General features: G+C 44.7%; 2 protein-coding genes across 3 annotated transcripts; one reads left to right on the top strand and one right to left on the bottom strand.

Annotated features, from left to right (window-relative positions):
* The first annotated feature begins 813 nt into the window (after positions 1-813).
* Positions 814-8,411, top strand: tfam (transcription factor A, mitochondrial). The gene is made up of 7 exons (XM_068305459.1): positions 814-1,100; positions 3,629-3,771; positions 3,971-4,041; positions 4,185-4,334; positions 6,014-6,109; positions 6,613-6,669; positions 6,757-8,411. Exons 1-7 carry the CDS (start codon positions 1,021-1,023, stop codon positions 7,000-7,002), a joined length of 843 nt encoding a protein of 280 aa, XP_068161560.1. The 5' UTR covers positions 814-1,020; the 3' UTR covers positions 7,003-8,411.
* Positions 8,412-8,664: 253 nt separating this feature from the next.
* Positions 8,665-14,440, bottom strand: LOC137588399 (DNA-directed RNA polymerase III subunit RPC4-like). Of its 2 annotated transcripts, none has more exons than XM_068305461.1 (8): positions 14,118-14,440; positions 13,921-13,967; positions 13,702-13,850; positions 13,407-13,531; positions 11,138-11,216; positions 10,817-11,001; positions 10,354-10,506; positions 8,665-9,315 (listed from the first exon to the last, which is right to left on the bottom strand). In XM_068305461.1, the coding sequence occupies exons 1-8, from the start codon at positions 14,301-14,303 to the stop codon at positions 9,187-9,189; spliced, it is 1,053 nt and encodes a 350-aa protein (XP_068161562.1). In that variant the 5' UTR covers positions 14,304-14,440; the 3' UTR covers positions 8,665-9,186. The 2 variants fall into 2 exon arrangements, with proteins under 2 accessions (XP_068161562.1, XP_068161563.1); XM_068305462.1 differs by having other exon boundaries at positions 8,665-9,312.
* Between the last annotated feature and the right edge of the window lie 837 nt (positions 14,441-15,277).

Below are 15,277 nucleotides of genomic sequence, written 5' to 3'. Positions count from 1 at the left end.
CCCCCCCCAAAAGCACCCCAGGTTGATTGGCCGGTCCCAAGTTGCCCGTAGGTGTGTGAGTGGCTGGTTGTATGTCTTTGTGTGTGGCTCCGCGGTGCACTGGCGTCGTGCCCGGAGTGTCTCACGCCCTTTGCCACTGGGATTGGCTCCAGCTCCCCGTGACCCGCTGCGGTGGTAATATGGAAATGACTGACTGAGAGAGTAGAAGAACAGGGAGAACCAGGTTGAGGAGTACAGGGGCTCAGCATATCATGAAAATTACCCCAGCAGTCCACTCTATAGAATTGGAGGGTTGTTCCAGGATGAGGGTCCTGATGGCTTAAAGCTCTACCTCCCAGATTATTTTTTTTAAATTTCAGGAACTACCAGAAGGCCCGCATTTTAGTGGGATGAATTCCAGTGGGATGACAGTTTCATAAACTTACTCATTTATATACAGTAATTTGAGTCCCTCTTTAGTATGAGTCCATTGTGCAATATATTTCTTTTTTGGGACAGAAGTCAATAATGGGAAACATAATATGATCTGATGGAGGGATGGTGATGGTGATGGTGATGATGATGATGTTTCACCCAGGTTTTAATTTAATTTCAGGTTTTAGAATAAAGAATTTGACTTGTTCAACACCACAGTGTTGGCGGAATATAGGCAGGAACACAGGAATGAGATGCTCACCATCCCTGTGAAGGCAGTCACAGATTTAAACCAGAACAACGTGTGAACCTGTTGGACTGAGCAGAGATGGAAATGTGTCACGCCATTACACTCCAGTCCAGCAGGGGGCAGTAATGTGCCAACATGCTTATTGCTGGCTGTAACAGAGAAGGACATTTCCCACAATCCTCCGCGAAGCCGTGAAGGCGCCTTTTGCAGTGCCTGTCAACTTCACGGAGGAGTGAAGAGCCATCGGCTGCAGTTAAAGCATCAGTTCATCGATGAAAATAAAGTCTGCTGCTCTGAACAATCCGTGGGTTCCTGATTAATCCTCCCGGCGGCCTTCAGCGGGGACCCAGGCCGACATGGCTCCGTTCAGCTGGACGACCTGCGTTAGCTGCTGGGCTAAGTCCGTTAGCTCCGTCTGCTCCAGCGCACTGGCGAGGTAGAGACGGTTTATTCATTCATTCATTCATTCATTCATTCATTTATTCCATCAGTCCTGTGGTGTCAGTGATCTGAACAGGATCATAGGTGGACCAGTAGGGACACAGGTGGACCAGTAGGGACATAGGTGGACCAGTAGGGACACAGGTGGACCAGTAGGGACACAGCTGGACCAGTAGGGACACAGGTGGACCAGTAGGGACACAGGTGGACCAGTAGGGACATAGGTGGACCAGTAGGGACATACGTGGACCAGTAGGGACATAGGTGGACCAGTAGGGACATAGGTGGACCAGTAGGGACGTAGCTGGACCAGTAGGGACGTAGCTGGACCAGTAGGGACATAGCTGGACCAGTAGGGACATAGCTGGACCAGTAGGGACACAGCTGGACCAGTAGGGACACAGGTGGACCAGTAGGGACATAGGTGGACCAGTAGGGACATAGGTGGACCAGTAGGGACACAGGTGGACCAGTAGGGACATAGGTGGACCAGTAGGGACATAGCTGGACCAGTAGGGACATAGCTGGACCAGTAGGGACATAGCTGGACCAGTAGGTCGGGTAGGAACTGAACCACTGCACTGATCGATCTGCTCCCACTCGTGAACAAGATGATGTCACAATATAACTTGTTCATCTCACATACATTTAAAAATGAAATGTCGATTCTTTAATAATTCATTAATAGAAAATGTTTATGATAAAACGCCAAAAGGAAAAGGTGTTTATCTCAATAGAACATGTTATTGTCAATGTGAATACATGTTAATACATGATTGGTTCCTGAGTAAAACATGTTCATGTCATTAACAGAACATGTGCTAGTGTCTCTAATAGAGTTATATCACTGAATGTTTATGTCATTAACAGAACACGCTCCTCCTAATAGGACACGTATGTCTCATGAATAAAACATAACCTATTTGTCAGATTAATGTGATCTGCTAATAAAATTAACATGGTCCATTAATTAAATTGAATTTAGTAAGTAGATGAAGATGTTGAACTAATGAGATAAGCATGTTTCATTTGAGGATAACGTATTCTATTGATTTGTTTGTTTCCACATGTACTGTTTATGAGAGGATCATGTTAATCTCATTAATAGAACATGTTAACATCAGTAATATGTTCTCATTTGCAGAACATTCTTATCTCACTACGAGTTTGAGTGTGTCTTTCCAATAGAATCAGAACACTTTATTGATCCCTGAGGGGAACAGTTGCACTGCTCCACAAAATAAAGGCTCCTATAATCAAGAAGAGACAAAAGCCCGTTATCACAATTTAATAGAATGAAAAAGAATGTATAAAAGAATGTAAAAAATAAGCATATATGCAGTTAACAGTGTCCAACTAGGTAGCCAACAATCCAGGACGCTAGAGGATTACCTTCTCACCCAGAAAGGTTGGCTGGACAGTGTTGAAAACACTGGAAAGGTCAAAAACATGCAAAAACGTGCTCGATATCAGGAGGAGGCACAAAGAGGACGACTAATTCCTGACAGACCAGGATCAGCAGACGGTGAGGATCAGCATTACCAAAGGATTTATTTATTTATAGCGCGAGTGCACAATCCAATCTCATTATTATTATTGTTGTCATAGAAAATTGTCTTAACTCAATTTTGCAACGTATTTTCGGCAAACAGGAACAATTCTCTAACTTGGACTGAATAGGAAACATTTTGAACCAATGAAAATCCTTTTGGCATTTGACTCCACAAATTCAAGGCAGACACACCAGAAAGAATTGAACAAGAAGTCAGTGCAGAAGGTGGAAGAACTTTCTGCAAAGAAGAGGAAGTTAGATTAGAAGTACCAATAGTGAACGGTAAAGAGTGTAAATATGAAAACAACCTGTAGTTCGACAGATTTTTTTGAACTGAAGAAGTTTGTCGTCTCAGAAGCCTTCTGGGAACAAGTGACTGAAGAAAAATAGTGACTGAATATATTTCCAAAATAGGGAATTTTTAGTTAACAAGTTGGCTTATTTTAATTGTATGTACTTTGTTCTTCTAATCAATCATTTCACATAAATCATTTACTGATGACTAAAAAGCTCTCAGCTCCTAACCCCCCATTCAACATTAATATTTCAGCTGAAAAAATATTTTCCTGTTGTCGTCCCTCTCGAAGAAAAACAATTCAAATTCTGAAACAGATATTTAAAATTATTTTTGACAGTTATATTGTTTAGAAATGATGCAGCCACGTGTTTCTAGAAAATTGGGACAGGGTCGTGTTTCCCTCGGGGTTCATTCCGTCTTCTTCAAACAAGACCTGGGAAACATTTGAGAACTGTGGGGGTCAATCTGTCATTTAATGTTTATATTTCCCATATTTAATGTTTCATAATGTTCCAGATTTTTTCTGAACTGCAGGCAGGTCACTTTAGCAACCACACTTTCACTGTGTGTGTGTGTGTGTGTGTGTGTGTGTGTGTGTGTGTGTGTGTGTGTGTGTGTGTGTGTGTGTGTGTGTGTGTGTGTGTGTGTGTGTGTGTGTGTGTGTGTTTTGTAGGTGCACCAGCGTCCTTCCACCTCCATACGTCGTCCCTGTAAAACACCTGACCTCTCAGCCCAGCGGCCCCCCCAAGAGACCCCTGACTGGATTCATCCGTTACTTCCTGCAGCAGCAGCCGATCTTACCCAAACGTTACCAAGGTAACGGTTCAACAACATTCAGGAAGCTCAATCAGGAGAGATGAGGCAGCGGAACACGATCAGGCTCAGACAGTTTGTCCCACAGTCATAAGAGTAGTGATGATCACAGTGTCTGACAGTCTGGAGAGAATCCCACGTGTTCTTTTCTGTGGTAAATCAAGATGTAAAATACTGACCATCATGTAATTGTCACCTTCAGAGATTAAAATGGTGGATGTCACCAAGATGATTGCTCAGGAGTGGAGAACCATGAGCCCAGAGCAGAAACAGGTCAGTCCTGGAAAAAACACAAGAGGATTTTTTTTTCTGTCCTTTGACGATGAGGTGACTGGAGGCTTTCCATCTCGTCCACACGTTTTATTATCTTCTGCCAGTTGGGATGAAGGTTTGTGTTGCTCTGCTGCTCCCTGTAGCCGTTCAAGAATGCCTCCCTGCAGGCCATGGCGCAGTTTAAGGTGGACCTCCAGCGGTACCAGGCCCTGCTGACGCCGGCTCAGCTCCAGCAACAAGCCCAAGAGAAGAAGCAAAGGCTGGCCAAGAAGAAAGCCAGTCGCAAGAGGAGGGTGAGAAAACAACGCTGGGGTGGAGCGCTTTAGGATTACTATCCAAAATACCTAGAATGTAGTCTCAGGTTCCACTTTAGGACGCTGACTAATGTCAGTATCCTGACTCATGTGACATGTACACTCCTTTGTGTGTGTGTGTGTGTGTGTGTGTGTGTGTGTGTGTGTGTGTGTGTGTGTGTGTGTGTGTGTGTGTGTGTGTGTGTGTGTGTGTGTGTGTGTGTGTGTGTGTGTGTGTGTGTGTGTGTGTGTGTGTGTGTGTGTGTGTGTGTGTGTGTGTGTGTGTGTGTGTGTGTGTGTGTGTGTGTGTGTGTGTGTGTGTGTGTGTGTGTGTGTGTGTGTGTGTGTGTGTGTGTGTGTGTGTGTGTGTGTGTGTGTGTGTGTGTGTGTGTGTGTGTGTGTGTGTGTGTGTGTGTGTGTGTGTGTGTGTGTGTGTGTGTGTGTGTGTGTGTGTGTGTGTGTGTGTGTGTGTGTGTGTGTGTGTGTGTGTGTGTGTGTGTGTGTGTGTGTGTGTGTGTGTGTGTGTGTGTGTGTGTGTGTGTGTGTGTGTGTGTGTGTGTGTGTGTGTGTGTGTGTGTGTGTGTGTGTGTGTGTGTGTGTGTGTGTGTGTGTGTGTGTGTGTGTGTGTGTGTGTGTGTGTGTGTGTGTGTGTGTGTGTGTGTGTGTGTGTGTGTGTGTGTGTGTGTGTGTGTGTGTGTGTGTGTGTGTGTGTGTGTGTGTGTGTGTGTGTGTGTGTGTGTGTGTGTGTGTGTGTGTGTGTGTGTGTGTGTGTGTGTGTGTGTGTGTGTGTGTGTGTGTGTGTGTGTGTGTGTGTGTGTGTGTGTGTGTGTGTGTGTGTGTGTGTGTGTGTGTGTGTGTGTGTGTGTGTGTGTGTGTGTGTGTGTGTGTGTGTGTGTGTGTGTGTGTGTGTGTGTGTGTGTGTGTGTGTGTGTGTGTGTGTGTGTGTGTGTGTGTGTGTGTGTGTGTGTGTGTGTGTGTGTGTGTGTGTGTGTGTGTGTGTGTGTGTGTGTGTGTGTGTGTGTGTGTGTGTGTGTGTGTGTGTGTGTGTGTGTGTGTGTGTGTGTGTGTGTGTGTGTGTGTGTGTGTGTGTGTGTGTGTGTGTGTGTGTGTGTGTGTGTGTGTGTGTGTGTGTGTGTGTGTGTGTGTGTGTGTGTGTGTGTGTGTGTGTGTGTGTGTGTGTGTGTGTGTGTGTGTGTGTGTGTGTGTGTGTGTGTGTGTGTGTGTGTGTGTGTGTGTGTGTGTGTGTGTGTGTGTGTGTGTGTGTGTGTGTGTGTGTGTGTGTGTGTGTGTGTGTGTGTGTGTGTGTGTGTGTGTGTGTGTGTGTGTGTGTGTGTGTGTGTGTGTGTGTGTGTGTGTGTGTGTGTGTGTGTGTGTGTGTGTGTGTGTGTGTGTGTGTGTGTGTGTGTGTGTGTGTGTGTGTGTGTGTGTGTGTGTGTGTGTGTGTGTGTGTGTGTGTGTGTGTGTGTGTGTGTGTGTGTGTGTGTGTGTGTGTGTGTGTGTGTGTGTGTGTGTGTGTGTGTGTGTGTGTGTGTGTGTGTGTGTGTGTGTGTGTGTGTGTGTGTGTGTGTGTGTGTGTGTGTGTGTGTGTGTGTGTGTGTGTGTGTGTGTGTGTGTGTGTGTGTGTGTGTGTGTGTGTGTGTGTGTGTGTGTGTGTGTGTGTGTGTGTGTGTGTGATCCAGGAGTTGACCAGTCTTGGGATTCCCAAACGCTCCCGGTCTCCCTTCAACATCTACATGTCAGATCACTTTGAGGAAGCCAGTGGAGCCACCCCCCCGGTCAGTGAACACACCAGGAGGCTCAAAGCAGCTGCTGGTGTCCAGAGACAGATGAGCTGCACACCACGTTCAGAGGGCTCTGATTTCATGATAAAATATTACAACATACAGCATTTCTTCCATGCATCCTGTTTATTCTTACAGTCTAACTACAAGCTGTGGTTAGATCAATAATTACAATAAACACATTTTCTCCTGTATTCTTATACTAATACAGCGGTAAAAAACAAATTTACCCCGAGTTTATTCCCAAGTCAACACATCTGCTATCCCAGAATGCATCATTCATGTCTTCAGTCCCAACAAAGAAACGTGTTGACCAAAAACATTCAACTAAGATAATACCGTACTGGAAATCACTCTGTTCGTTTTCTAAAGCTACAACTATATTGCGTGCGCACACACACACACACACACACACACACACACACACACACACACACACACACAATAATTATACCATAATAATAATTACCAATATGGTTCTGGTGATGATCTTTCAGGAAAAGTTGAAGTCACTGGCACAATCCTGGAAGAATCTCTTCAGTCATCAGAAAAAGGTTGGCTGCACAGTTTTTACACTTCCTTCCACAAAGGAGAAGCATGAGAGTCTGAGTGTTCACATATAACATGGTTCCATGTCTCAGGTCTACATACAGCTGTCTGAAGACGACAAAATCCGTTACAAGAATGAGATGAAGGCCTGGCAGGACCACATGCTGGAGATCGGACGTGGAGACCTTGTGCTAGAGCGCAGCGCGTCCACCAGGAAGAACAAACCTGCAGCTAAGAAGGGAGTGAAGCTGGCTAAAACCAAGAAGGGCTCTTCCACAGGGAAGTCAAAGACAGCCAAGAAGAAGAAGACAGGAAGAAGCGTGAAAAAAACTGTGTAAGACGTGTCATCAGTCCAGTTCAGAGGAATAAAGTGTTTTCATGACAAAGAGCTCAGAGGTTTAGCTTTACAGCATTCATACAGACCACATCCCGCCAGTGTACGCCACCGTGAACAGCAGTGTGATCACATGAACACTGTCTGGCTGATTGGTGCATTACAACCCCCCCCAAACGATGGAAGGTGGTGTTCCAGTCGTGAATCCAGATAGAATGGGCTGAATTCAATCGTGCAGGAGGTGATTAAAGATGGCAGACGTCCTCCAGCGTTCACGGGGTCGTTGAAACGGGAACATAAAGCCTCGTGTGTGTTTGTCGTTCCCGTATTCCGCCTCCTTTTGTAAACTGCTTTAAAAAGAATTGTTAATCCATACGTTTGCTGGAGGTCATAAAGGGTCGTTCATCCTCTGTTCAGTTTGTCCTGCTTTTACTTTTTAACTTGTTCATGTGATGCTTGGTATCACTGTTCTTTTGAATTTAGTTAATAGTTCTAAATTCTGTGGTATCATTATGGATAGTTTACAGTATTTTCTGCACTAAGAGGCGCCTAAAGGCCTTTCATTTTCTCAAATTGACAGTGCGCCTTATAGTGCGGAAAATACTGTTTTGCTAGTAGATTGTCACACTGCTGCTCTGAGGCTCCTTCTTTGTAACGTGTATTTACTGAATAAACATTTGTATTTTGAAGAATGATCCTTTGTTACATAAAACTGCATTTCCAAGTGGGATCCCCAGCCAGGAACCAAAATCTTTCCAACATTCTAGCATTGACATCCCAGAATATTCTGCCTAACGGTAGAATTAAACATTGAAAAGCAGAACTTGTGTTATTTAGGGACCGTGTGACAAAACCCCATCAGTTGAGGGTGTGTAGACTGATCGGTGCTGATGCTGTGAGCAGCCCCAGCCTTAAGGATTCATGTGAAAATATGAGCGTGATGGAATTTTTAAGCAGTTCATCTTAGACGGCCATTGAAAAAATGTGGACCTACATCCCATAATAACCTAACCAACTCCGTGAGGGAGGCAAGTGGTCACAACAGATGCTGATTGGTCTGGAGAGAAATGCCTCTGCATTTGTATCCTGGTCATGTGATCCACACAGCTCAACACTCACCTGTGCGACAGTCATGTTCGCTGAGCATCATGGGATTCCACCAGGGGTACGTACCAACAGATTTAACCCTTTGACTTCCGTAACAAATGGGTCATCGTAACACAATCTGTCTGTTAAAGCACTTTGAAACGTCTGATGTGATTACGCCCTATACAAATAAAGTTTGATTGAATACAATCACAAAGAAATAGAATTTTAAATTGGAGAACATCAGAATTGTGACTGGACAAGTCACCAGTAACGTGTCCAGTCTAGTGCAGCCGGGCACTGGAAACGTCTGAGTAGTTACTGACAGTCACTGCTATGCAGCAAATCATGTATATGAATGTGTGTGTGTGTGTGTGTGTGTGTGTGTGTGTGTGTGCCACTCGCTCTGTAGCTTCAAGCAAAAGCTTGTGTACAATAAAGGAAATATGTCTCTAGAGATTCTCAGTCATTTCTTTTTGAACTCTCTAGGATTTATATTTATTTTATTGGTCAGTAACACATTCATACAGGTAAAATGTGTAATACATGTATATACAACAGTTCAGTGGAAAAATGCAGCTGCCAAGTTTTTGATAAACTTTAGTTCTGGAACAGGAAATGATCTTTTGCACTATGACCCCCCAGAAGGTAACTCTGATAATGGTGAATAGAAGCACGACACTCCTCTGTGTGGGCATAGTCTCACGTTGTGCTCCAGTCACACCAGATTGACCTTTAACCTCTTCCAAATGTGATAACCATGAACATCCAAGCTGCACGACGAGTCGTAAACGTGGGAATCCTTCCTTCCCATTCATGTAGATTTATGAATTTATTTTAGAAGTGAAAGCTACCAAGTGGCTTGTTAGTAAATGTTTATCATGTTCCACATTTTAATGTGTAGAAAAAAAATAAATGCACACTAAATTCCATTAATAAAACCTGACCAGGTGTGGTGTGACCAGGTGTGGCTCCTGCTGCTTTGCCATGATTGTTGTGCTTGTTGACAATTTATTCTTGTCATCCATCTGTGAATGCTGTACAGACATCCGACAAACATCCGTCAGATGTCTGTACAGCAGATAAAAGACTCACAGGATTCTTATTGTTGTGCTTCAGGTGATTTCAGTAACGCCTGGAAGTCAGGAGATAAGACCAGTTTGTGGCAAATGTTTCCCAACACGGTCAGGTCTCCAGTCCGACCATCAGAGAGACGAACGGCCACCAGCTGCTGCAGAGAGGAGACGTGAATCACGTTAGAATACGAACACGATATGAAAGGAATATGACAGATTGAAGTCTGGAGCCGCTGAAAGCCTCCATGAGGACAGAACGAGAAACAAACCTTCAAACGACAGCACAGAGCTGTTAGTTTCATTCCTGTCATTAACACAACCTGACTGTGTATGACAGATTTTAACGTGACACAATATCCATGGTTACCTCGCTTCTGTTATTCAAATACAGTCAGGTCCAAAAATACTGGGACACTAACAAAGTTCTTTTTTTTTAAAATCTGTATTTTTTGTATTTTTATTTTGGCTCTATAACCCACACTGGATTTGAAATGAAACTAACAAGATGTGCTTTAACTGCAGACTTTTCCCCTTGGAGGGTACTTCATCCAAATCAGGTGAGCAGGGTAGGAATCACATCACCTCCAATGTGCCTCCACATTTTTGGGACAAAAAGGAACAAAGAGAAAGTAAAACACACGCCCAATGGCATTCCTGTTCGGTGACTGAATGCATAACATTCAACTTATTTGCTTTAAATAACTTTGTTATTTTTTTCCCACAGTGCAGACGGTCGTTGTCCATCTGCACTGTGAGCTCCGTCTGAGGAGTTCTGAAGCATTCGGCTGAATATGAGACTTTATTACCAGAAACACTTCAGCTGTCAACCAAAACAAAGGAACGCGTTCCATCGTCAGCCATACATGATCACGATCATACATGATCATTCATTCATGCTTCATGAACACGGACAAAAGGCTTTTCATTAAAGCCGACATTGAGCCAGTGTGTGACTGCTTTAAGTTTCTACAAGCTGGTTTAGATGTTTGGGTGAGAAAACATTTCTCTCAGAATAGTGACTGAAATATCTGTTCGACAAGTAAATTTGGTTTCATGTGACCTCTGGTTTGCTGCTATAATGCACATTTAATATGACATGGTGCACGCACACACACACACACACACACACACACACACACACACACACACACACACACACACACACACACACACACACACACACACACACACACCTGGAGGAAGGAGAATGCAGCTCCCTCAGACACATCCATGATGATGTCACCCAGCTTCAGCTCCACTTTTCCTGATTTCCTGATTTGAAGTTTACCTAGAAGTCCTTCTGGGAGCTGTGACAACACGGGACAGCCCTCCTTCACTGCAGCCTCCTGAAGACGTGCACAAACTGTTAGCATCAGGCTAAATATGCTGAGATGTTTACCTTAAAAACAGCATAAAAACACTTAAATTATCAGTTAAAACAGAAAAAGCACCAAATATGATGACAGAACATTATTTTACATATAAACTGGAACAATTTTCCTTTTGTTTCTGCACCAGTGGGACATTTTTATGACTAACATCCATTCAGAATGCATAATTGTGGATGTAGTAACTTAAATATTACAAATATGTATGTGCAGTATGTATTTTCTTCCTTTCTGACAGCTTTCTTTGCTGTAGATGCAGAAGTCTGACCTTCAGTCCAGACATTCTTCTGGGCATACAGTCAGGTAGCTGCATCAAGAAGAGCTCCTCTCCCCCAGACAGCCGGAGACCTTGAAGGACGTCTGCTAGCGACGTCTGCTCTGCCTGTGACGGCTCCGATGGGTTTCGTCCTGCTTTAACCTGACTCCCAGCGGCCGGAGGAGGATTCTCTCCACCTGCAACATGAAAAACACAAGCAGGAAAACAGCAGCAATCAATGCTCAATACCTGACTGCCAGCACCCAGACAACATCCCGACATTCCGTGTGAACAGACACGTAAAGTGAGATTAGCAGTCAGTGCGTTTCTCACAAGTAATCAGCGCTTGGCTCAGAGGCAGAAGGGTGGGGTTCAGCTTCACATCATTCCACAGACCTGGATCATCTATGAACTGGGGGGGGGAGGGGGATAATGATCACAAATGAAAAAAACAAAGTCAGGTGTGATGAAATTCTGTAAAATCTTCTATCAATTTACAAAATGCAATGTCGACAAAGAAAATGCCTTTTCTGTGTGGAGTTTGTATGTTCTCTCTATGTCTGCATACGTGTAGCCCCCAAAATTGTTGTATGATGACAATAAAGACAGTTAATCTTAATCTTAATAATAATCTACCTGAATTTCTTAGTATTGAGGCTGCCCTGAATCCATTTGCAGAAATGCAGAATTGCAAGCAACCTCCAGCGTAATTCATGGTCACCTGCAGAGACTCATCATGGTACCACTCCCCAGTCTCAGGTGAACAAACCACCTTCTGCTAAATATTTTATATAGACGATTTAAAGTATGACGTTGCTTTCATCTATGATCCCTCCTGTCAGGACGGACGACTCACTAAGAGCCTCTGCTCATCTGTTGGGTACCAGAGTGTGGCAGCACCTTGATGCTGCTGCTCACAATGAAGCCACAGTAATACACACAGTGCATTCTTTAAAGTGTGTGATATTCACAGGAATATAACACACTTCAAACTGAACGGATATATTTACGTTACACAGTGTTTGTCCAGTAGATGGAGTAGTACAGCATCTGGAGCCTCAAGAAGCTGTCCTCAAAGGGCCAGATGTAACTAGAAAAGTAACTAAATTTAACTCAATGTAATACAAAATAAATGTCAAATAAATGTAACTACTCCTTGATGTTAAATAACTCTTAATTTATTACTTATTGACAGAAAAATAACATCAGACACAAGTTAGGACATTAACTTTGTTCAAAATGTTTTTGTCAAAGTTAAGATGGGCTGAATTGCTGCATTGTGGGAAATGTAGTTTTGGTAAAAGCACACTTTTGACCTATTTTTAGACAATCTGACCTTTTATGCTCTCATGAACCACATTAAATGATGTGACGGGCCACATTTGGCCCCGGGGCCTTGAAGTTGCCACACGCACTAGAGTGAACCACTGTGACGAAGCTTCATCTGCCCTTCACTATTACGGTGACCTTCATTTCCTCTTAGGTCACCTGTGTCTGCTTTTATTTTTGAGGTTTGGGTTCGGTTTCCTGAAACACGGCCAAAGTTTCCTCCCATCTCAGTTTCTGCAAATTTAACAATGAACATCAACCTCGACACCAACCACCAACGTCATCAACCTTAGATTATGCAAATCTGGAGCCAACAAGACATTATTTGGAACACTACGGAAAAATGAAGATGACCACTAAATATCCTGGAGTCACATTGTGAACCCACAGTGTAGTCAGTGGTGGTGTCACTAGAGTTCATGTTACCTCCAGAAAGTAGTGCATCCCTGGGATGCGCTTCGAGAAAAATGTGTGCATCCCAACATGACGTTTATGCATCCCAAAAGTAGTAACAGAATATACAGTAGAAGCGTACGCACGGATTGAGTTTAGCCAATAGTACAATATAAAAACTAAAACTGTTAATTTTAACAATTTTATTAATAATGTCATAACTGTTTAAGTTAAAAGAAAAAAGTAAAATTAAATATTAGTTTTATCAAAATGTTAAAACCTGGCAGTCATTTAAAAAACAGTTTTAGAAATAAAGAAATTTTTTTTTTTTTTAAATTTCACTTTTTCTTTTCCTTTAATTCATATTTTCTCCTGTGGACACTGAACCCAGCTGACAACCTTCTCAGTCAGTAACATCTCTTTTTCTTGATTTACTTTTCATTGTTTTTCATTCATTGTCACTTGGTTTTTCTCCAACTTTTGCATCTTTTTCGGAGGCATGGTGATGATCAATCAATCAATCAATCAATCAACCTTTATTTATATAGCGCTTAATGGCGTCAGCAGACATTTCAAAGCGCTTTAACAGACAGAACAGAACCAACTCCTCTCACTGCAGACGTCGTGTTGCCGTTTGGTGGATTTTAATCAGACAGAATCATGCAGGTGAGTCCCGTGACGAGAAACTCACACGAGATCAAACATAGTGGAGATTTCTGGAGAGAAAGGTGTAAACTGTGATATTTTTGTTGAATATCACAGTTTATTTGTATTTAAAGCTCGTGTCCCAGAGACACACGCCGTGTGATGATCGTGTGTCCGTCAAAAAATGTGCGTCAAAGACACGAGGACTCACACATGGTCAGCACCAGGTACTCACATCGTCCCTCTGGAGTCTGTGAAGTATCTCATCTTCAGCGTCCTCCGACTCTCTCTGCTCTGTCTTCATGGGTTTACACACAGAGGGGGGGTTGGAGTAGAGCCAGTCTGTGGGGTCGCACCAGCCTGGGGACAGACCACCTGTTAGCCGGGGTGAACTGTGGTGAACTGTGGTGACCTGAGGTGACCTGTGGTGACCTGAGGTGACCTGTGGTGACCTGAGGTGACCTGTGGTGACCTGAGGTGACCTGAGGTGACCTGTGGTGAACGGGGGCTCCGTGAGGTAAAGCCAGTACCTGTGTGACGTGAGGCGTCGGCTGGACCCTGTTCAAAGATGGAGTGAGACTGGATGGTCTGCAGCCGCTCCCTCCTCATCCTCTTCTCCTGCCTCCTCTCCCCCCGCTCCCTTCTGTCCTTCGGGGGCCCCTGGACCTCCTCCTTCATCCTGGAACCAATGGGAACGGATCTTTATTATCAATACGACCCTGACGGCACGCGGACGGTGGAGGACTCACTCGTCCTTGTTCTTCCTCACAGCGTGGACGTTTGGCTCGAACACTTTCTTTGGACAAACACAACAGGTGAGTCAGACTCGCTGGTCGGCTGGGATTCAACAAACCTGCTAACAGGTAGATTTAATCTCCTGCCTGGGTTTAACCTGCAGCCCCAGGGGCCACAAACCCCAGGTGGCTTCTAAAGTCTTACTGGGTACCTTTAACTTTTTAGGGCCCCCCCCAAGGGTCAGATCTCTGATTCTGAGGGACGTCAATCTTCCAGAGGGAGGGGGTGAGGACAGACTCCTGACCAGGTCCTTGAACCCTCTGATTCCAGCCCCGCTGCTGAGGCCGGGGCCCCCGGGGCCCCCGGGGCCCCCGGCTGTGTCCTCCGGGTCACACATCCGGTCCTAACGGGCCCCTGATCTGCCCGTGGAGGTAGAAGCCCGTGGAGGTAGAAGCCCGTGGAGGTAGAAGCCCGTGGAGGTAGAAGCCCGTGGAGGTAGAAGCCCGTGGAGGTAGAAGCCCGTGGAGGTAGAGGCGGAGCTCCGGCAGTCACGTGACTATCCTCCGGTCTGCCCGCGGTCAGACGGACCGGAAGACATCACCTGACCGAACCCCGCCATCGTTCCCGCGGGCCTTTCGGGACTGGGTCCGGGGTCCCGCGGTGGACGGTCGTGTTCTTCTTCCTGGAGGACGGCCCGTCTTCCTCTGTCGGGTTTGCGGTGCATTAAACGCAGCGCAGGCTCGTTACTGCCCCCTAGAGGCCACACGTAGATTACATTAGTCAGTTCAGCCGGATCACAGCTTCTGTTACCGCGTTTTCCGAGCAGATTATTTTAACACCAGACTGTCCACTACCCCCCCACCCCACCCCTATTTTTTAGTTATATTTCTTCTGCGCTCATGAAGGATTAGTTGTTAGATTTGACACACATCTTCAGGGTTTCTGGAGTTTTGTGTGGTGTTTTTCTGCTATAAGGGACGTGTTCTTACACCAGCGTGTTGACACACCGGGACAAGAACATCAGCCACGGCTCCAAAGCTTCCATTTGTCCATAGCAGTCAAATTTCCACGATCTGAGAACCTATGACAGAATTTAAGCACAGACAAAAAGTGCTAAAAACATTAAAGATGTTGGAGAAGGAAATGGATAGACATTTCTCAGAGTGCAGTTTATACTGCACTTTGAGAAAACTGCCTCAAATGCCCCCACCAGGGCATAATAAATGATGTAAATGAAACCCAAACAGCACATAAGTGCTGCACATAAACTTCAGTATTTCACCTGAAGCACTAGTAGACAGTCAGACTTTCTAGACAGAAAGAGGCATTTGATATTTATGCCATCTGAGATGACAGATCTGAGCACATAGC

This window comes from Antennarius striatus, chromosome 21 (assembly GCF_040054535.1).
Source record: "Antennarius striatus isolate MH-2024 chromosome 21, ASM4005453v1, whole genome shotgun sequence".
Classification (NCBI taxonomy): Eukaryota; Metazoa; Chordata; class Actinopteri; order Lophiiformes; family Antennariidae; genus Antennarius; species Antennarius striatus.
Note: the sequence above shows the minus strand (reverse complement) of the source record. Positions and strands in the feature narration are given on the sequence as shown.

Coding starts and splice junctions, on each gene's coding strand:
- tfam (XM_068305459.1), top strand. CDS start 1,021: ATGGCTCCGTTCAGCTGGACGACCTGCGTTAGCTGCTGGGCTAAGTCC. Junction 4,335..6,013: donor AAGCCAGTCGCAAGAGGAGG/GTGAGAAAACAA, acceptor TGTGTGATCCAG/GAGTTGACCAGTCTTGGGAT. Junction 6,670..6,756: donor TCTTCAGTCATCAGAAAAAG/GTTGGCTGCACA, acceptor TCCATGTCTCAG/GTCTACATACAGCTGTCTGA.
- LOC137588399 (XM_068305461.1), bottom strand. CDS start 14,303: ATGTGTGACCCGGAGGACACAGCCGGGGGCCCCGGGGGCCCCGGGGGC. Junction 13,968..14,117: donor GGGGCCCTAAAAAGTTAAAG/GTACCCAGTAAG, acceptor GTTTGTCCAAAG/AAAGTGTTCGAGCCAAACGT. Junction 13,532..13,701: donor CGACGCCTCACGTCACACAG/GTACTGGCTTTA, acceptor GTCTGTCCCCAG/GCTGGTGCGACCCCACAGAC.